Below are 6,000 nucleotides of genomic sequence, written 5' to 3'. Positions count from 1 at the left end.
TTGGATGATAGCCCCACTGAGATTAAAAACACATGTACAAGAATTTTCTACAGCTTGAAAGATGAGTTTGGCACACAATATATCTCCGGAGGAAGGTGACTGAGACTTGGATTTTGCCAGTCTCTATTATCAAACTTTCAGTTCAGCTTGCCATGGCATATCATCTAATACACAGGCAGACAATTTCTCAACGGCGGCTAACTTGCACAATAAAGGACCATACCAGATACTGACGTTAACAAAACTAATTAAATTGTGAGCAGATCTTCTCAATACATGGAGTGCTTATTTATTAACAATGAGATCAAATACTTGTAGCCCCAAAAAGGCTTTTATCCGGAATTCATTACAACAAATATTCGTGTCAATAAATTTGCTTATTGACTCTAGAAAATGACGTTTGGCAAAATATCAAATCCTCTCCATACAATTAAGTAAACACTAAATACAAACTCCAAAAGGAGTAACTAGACATCGAATGCAACAATCTGTCTACAGCACCACAGTCCTCAACTTGCAAAAAGTGTGTTTCCAGTGCCTGTAGCATCTGTGCATTGTCAAGGAACACAAAGTCGAAGTATTATATAAAAATCAAAGGCTCAACAGATAACCCAAAACCTTTGTGCTATCAAGGCATTACATACCAGAACCCTCTCAACAATCTATTCATTACTCGTCCATGACCATCCTAGGATGAAGAATACTAGACATTTATCCCTGAGAGTTGAAATGTCCATAGTTCACTTTGTAAATAGCAATAGTGACCTCAGAAATTCACCTGCCAGGTACTCAGTATGATGCCAACTTGCAAGATATACGGCCCCCTTTCAGTTTCAGGGTACCAAAGCAGTTATATATGATCATATTAGTGCACTGGATGCAAAACAGATTCAGTGTTTGAATCTAAAGAAAGTAATCTGGTGCTGGTTTTTTTGAAGGAACGCCCCTGGCTTCCTGCACCAATAAAACAGTATAATTCATGAAAAAATGGTGAAAGTCAATTTCCTAAAGCATAATTCTGCACCAATAAAACAGTATAATTCATGAAAAAATGGTGAAAGTCAATTTCCTAAAGCATAATTAAAAATAAGAGTGCCAAACATGTATGATTCACCAGCATTAGCCATTTTTCATTACGCTTAACCTTTTTGTCAGCAACTGAAAGCAATTATAATTCTATGTTTCAACCTCTCATAATTGCCCTGCAAAACCTTTTTAGCATAACTTATAACACGTATCTCCCCGTCATAACTCCAGCAAAACGGTTATAGAGACTACCTCCAGCGTTTTTCACAAGGATCAAAAATAAAATTAAATATTATGAAAAGTAGTTTCCCTACCTAACAACTCACACTAAAGCCTTGTTTTTATCATCGACTGCCAAGCTTCTTCCTCACAAAAGAGATCAAATGGGCAATCTTCTCAGAAGGAAAAACATGGTTACCTACTAGTGTTTTCAAATAGACATCTTCAAAATTCGATAACAAATAATGAGGAATGACTCAACTCTTAGTGCCAGCCAAGCATCTGCATTATATATGCCACTCATCTTATTGAATTGCTGCACTTGTGGACAAGGTGGAACGACGTCAAGGATACAGCAATTTTCTCTGAAGCCTAAAGAAGCTATACAAAATATGGAAATAATAGCATGTGCATGCATGAAGGCAGGATGCACTAGAATCAAACAGTGCACCCACTCAACAGAGTCATCAGTGCATTTAAAAGTACTTTCATCTTAAGTGAGCAAAAAGAGAAATGAATGAGATGCAATTTTGTGTTCATAATATGGTTTTTACACAGGAATTCATGTATTGTAGTTTGTTTGTTCCTCAGATTTTTGTTTTATCCTTTACTTTATAGGGTTGATTTTCATCTTTCTCCAAGGATAAGTGCAGAATGGGAATGTACAGCTAGCCACCTCAGAGCTGGGTAGGGCCTATTATGGTACATGATGTGTTATCAAAACAAATAGTTGGTGGAAATAAATTTCCATGCATGAAATAATGAACATCTTGAAGCTATACAGTAGGGTCATACTGCATAAAGGAAAAAAGTATTACCATGAAAACAATGGAGAGACACTTCAAATTGAAAGAATCACATCAGTTTTATGAAATCCAACTTCTACTTAGACATCCTATTTTAGCACACTAAAACTAATGGTAACAGGAAGAATGATCTAGTTTCCAATTAGGAAACGGGCAGTATGGCAATTAGGAATTACAGAAATGCGTCAGAAACACGACCAAGCAGTTATGTTATCCAACAACAGAGAGACCAGGAAGCAATTTGCAGACCGAAACGTAGTTTTCAAGAAACAAGGTTAGATTGTGGGGAAAAAAATTTAGGGTAAAGAATTGAAGTGCTCAATGAAATGTTAAAATGAAAAGAAAAGAAAATTAATGTGCAAGAAACCGCACTCCAGAACAGCAATGTGAAGCCTAGTAAACCTTGTAATAACTCAGTCATGACTATTGCTTAATTCTGCCTTCAAGCTAGTTCTTTGGGATCTATCTGCAAGACCATTAACAATCCATCTGTCTAATGTGCCCTTGGATTTCTATTTTTTACATATCTATGAGAAGAAAAATATTCTGTGAAAAAAAAAAATATCTTTGAAATAAAAACTGGTATAGAAGGTAAACTTTATAGAGCCCTTTTAAACCCTCAAAAGACCAGAACACCAATGTCTCGAATTGTTATAAAAGATGTCACTACTCCACTGTTCAACATGAAGTATGTAACAATAACAGATCAAGGAAAATGAGAAGGCCACGGAAGTCAAACAAGCTGGAACGGAAAAGAAATAAAACCTTGGAGTCCAACCAAATTGTAATGAAATGGAGATAAAGCCCTGGAATCCACACAAGCAGTAATGAAAAAAAGTTTGTTGATATTGGTAGCTCAGGCAGATACTTCTGCATGGGCCCAAGTGTCTAGGCGTGCAGAAGTCACCCAAACTCTCCTTAGGACACTTAAGCATAAGTTGCTATTGTAACTTAGCCCAAGTGTTACTTACAAAAAACACAATTAATTATGTTGGCTATTGAGCTAAAGAAACAAAGGGATTATGTTTTAGTCTCAACTGTTCATCTCAAGTGAGGCGAGATTTAATCTCGACCTTCAATCACTTTGAAAATTAGGTTAAGGATTTTAACTCATGTAAAGTTATAAAAGCAAGGCTAGGAAGAGGACACACAACTGTAATATTCCTAAATGGAAATATTAAGTGTAAACAGAAGCATGCACTATGAACAGCAACTAAATTCAACACACACCGACAAATTACAATTCTGCACAAGGAAAAATAACTGGAAGCTGAGTCATTTTATTAAATCTGAATGAAATTGGGTACAAAATAAGTGGAACAGTGGCACCTAAGCTTGCTATAGCAAGCAATGACAAACCCAGATGGGAGTAAGATGTCCACAAGCTGCAATGACTCCCCGGAAATCTCTGGGCTGCCCTGGAAAATCTGGATGCTGCTGCTGAAGGGAAATGGCTGTAGTGGCCTCAGTTGTGCTCCAAAAAGGCTGAATTTGTAGCTGGTACCTCTTCTCCTTCAGCCCCACCAAACCCAGAAAGGAATTTGGCTCCAAGTGCACCACCTAGAAACCCACAAAATGAGCGAATTACCCAGCTTCACTGGCTACACGCACTGCTGGGTAACTCGCTCTTTTTGTAGCCAGTGAAGCTGGGTATTTCCCCACACCTCCGAAAATTCCTTCCAAAATCTCCTGCAAAATTCTTCTCAAATTTCCCTTGAATCTCCTGCCCCAAAATACCACAGTCTCTGCTTGTCTCTACCCTTGCATGCCACTGTCAAAATGGGTACTGCGCAGGCCCTGGAAGGCAAATGCTTAGCCCAAATAATCCCTCACTGCCGGCACTGCAAACCTTCCAAAAACTCCAGCAATTGTCACTCCCAATAAGCCCTGAAATTCCCAGAAATTGTTCTGCTCCACAACTTCCTCCTCCAAAGGGTGTGAATTCTTCCCTAGCGTCCTAGCCACACGCAAAACTGGACGCAGGTTCCTTGTTCCTCCTCCGGAACGGTTCCAACTCCAACTGTGTCTAAGGACTCCTCTAGGGGGGGCACTCGAGGTCCATCGAAGTAGGAGCAATGTTTTAAAACTCCGACTCCGACTCCGACTCGACCGAGGGTCGACTCTGACTCCGACTCCGACTCCGACTTGGTATCGACTCGGCCGGCTCAATTTCAATGACTTGGTCGTTGTAAAAAATACATTAAATATTTATTTTTTTATAAAAACACATAATTTTAAAGATTTTCATTCATGTTTCCAAACAGACAGCATTAGAATATAGATAGAAGACAACATATGATCAAAGTAGGCTCATGAATATATCCATTATATCAAAATGTTACCCAGTGCACTGTCCAATACATACACGATGATGATATAGAGATCAAAACAAAAACACATAACCAAGGAGGCTATAAATGGCCTCTGCAACAAAAGTCTGTGACCAGTACTACTGGCTACTGCTAGAGTTGCCAACATCATCTGGCTCAGTGTTACTTGGGAGCAGGAACGAAAGCGAGGAGCGAGAGCGAAAACGGGAGCAGGAGCTACATTTTCAGAAGCTCCCGGTTTGGGAACGAATCTTGGAGGAGTTCGACAACCAATGTCACTAACATCAAGGTACATAGAGGGATTGGCACTCTTGATTAAATATGAGTTCCATACCCTAATACATGACAAAATTCAATGGAAACATTGCAATCCCCCAATCTTGAAATCCTGAAAAACTGATAAGTCTGCTAGATTTTGAATGAAATCTAAATTTCTACTTTCTCCATATGAAATCCAATGAGGCCGGAACCACTCTCAAACATCCTGAGTCATTTCATGGTAATATTAATGAAATTTGAATAGCATATCAATACTAGGAGAGGGGAATGGACCCCAAAGTCCAAAAAAGCAACTAATAAAAGTTAAAACCATTTGGAGTCCCCCACACTTAGAAAAAAACATAAAAATAAAAAATAAAAAATAAAAATTGCGTTTTTGGGGGTTCACTAGCTGCTTTCCTTAACCCGGCCGGCCGAACCGGTTCAACCACCGAGTTGAATTTTTTTTGGTCAAGTCGGTTCTGAGCCTGCCGGGTTTAAAAACACTGAGTAGGAGCTGAGATCTCCCCTCAGAAATCTCCTTGTGCTAAGCAGCACAATGTTCACCTAGGTAAGCAGCTCAAGTAAACAACTGAGTTCAATTGTTAAAATGACAAAAAGCCCCAAACAATGGCCCTCACCTCATATTTAAGCTTTCTGCCTCCTCTCTCCTTGTGGGGCCCATTCTCCACTTAATTCGATTTCTCGCTCCATTCTTCACTCTCCTCAAGCGCGTGCTACACCCAAGAGGTGCGTATGCCCCCACGACCCACCAAAACTTTAAATTTTCCCTCCTCCCAGGTTAAGCTGCCAAAAATGACGCTCATTCCAAAATTGTGCCAAAATTGGGAGGTCTCCCTAATACTCAAGAAACTGGGGATATTACAGTCTCCCCTACCAATATTTGCTTGCCCTCAAGCAAATTTAGCACTGGATGCTGCAACACTTGTTCCCCTTACCACGTGGCATCCTCCTCAAGAAGGTCTTTCCACCTGACCAAAAACTCGCTAATTATTTTGTTCTTGAGCTTCCTTTCCCTCACCTCCAAGATGGCCTCCGGAACCAACTCTAGATGGCCTCCGGAACCAACTTTAGATGGCCCATGTCATCCAATGGTGGCAGCTCTGTGGTAGTTGTGACCTGTTGTCCTAGTGTCTTTTTCAGGCATGAGACATGGATGTCATTATGTACCTTGCTTTCTAGCGGAAGCTCCAACTCGTAGGCCACATCCCCAACATGTCTGGTTACCCTATATGGACCATAGAATCGGACTTGAGCTTCTCTGCCCCCTTCTGTTTTAGTGAGGACTGTTGATATGGTTGGAGGTGTAAATAGACCATGTCTCCCACCTCACACTGTCT

At 40.0% G+C, this 6,000-nt stretch overlaps 1 protein-coding gene across 2 annotated transcripts in view; it reads right to left on the bottom strand.

Moving 5' to 3' along the window:
• Nucleotides 1-266: 266 nt before the first annotated feature.
• LOC149239237 (serine/threonine-protein phosphatase PP-X isozyme 2) overlaps nucleotides 267-6,000 on the bottom strand; it is a 201,814-nt gene continuing 196,080 nt past the window's right edge. The window contains exons 8-9 of one of the 2 annotated variants that reach the window (XR_016246434.1): nucleotides 779-954; nucleotides 267-547 (exon numbers count right to left, since the gene is read on the bottom strand). Coding sequence is in view for 1 of the 2 variants with exons in the window: in XM_089373354.1 (XP_089229480.1) it covers nucleotides 904-954 (51 nt within the window). In the remaining variant the exon portion in view is untranslated. Of the gene's footprint in view, nucleotides 955-6,000 lie in introns of both variants that reach the window. The other variant, XM_089373354.1, reaches the window with a different exon arrangement.

The sequence above is a fragment of the Pinus tabuliformis genome, chromosome 8 (genome assembly GCF_031772625.1).
Source record: "Pinus tabuliformis cultivar Carrire ecotype Pingquan chromosome 8, CPIR1, whole genome shotgun sequence".
Classification (NCBI taxonomy): domain Eukaryota; kingdom Viridiplantae; phylum Streptophyta; class Pinopsida; order Pinales; family Pinaceae; genus Pinus; species Pinus tabuliformis.
This window is presented reverse-complemented; position numbering and strand designations above follow the sequence as displayed.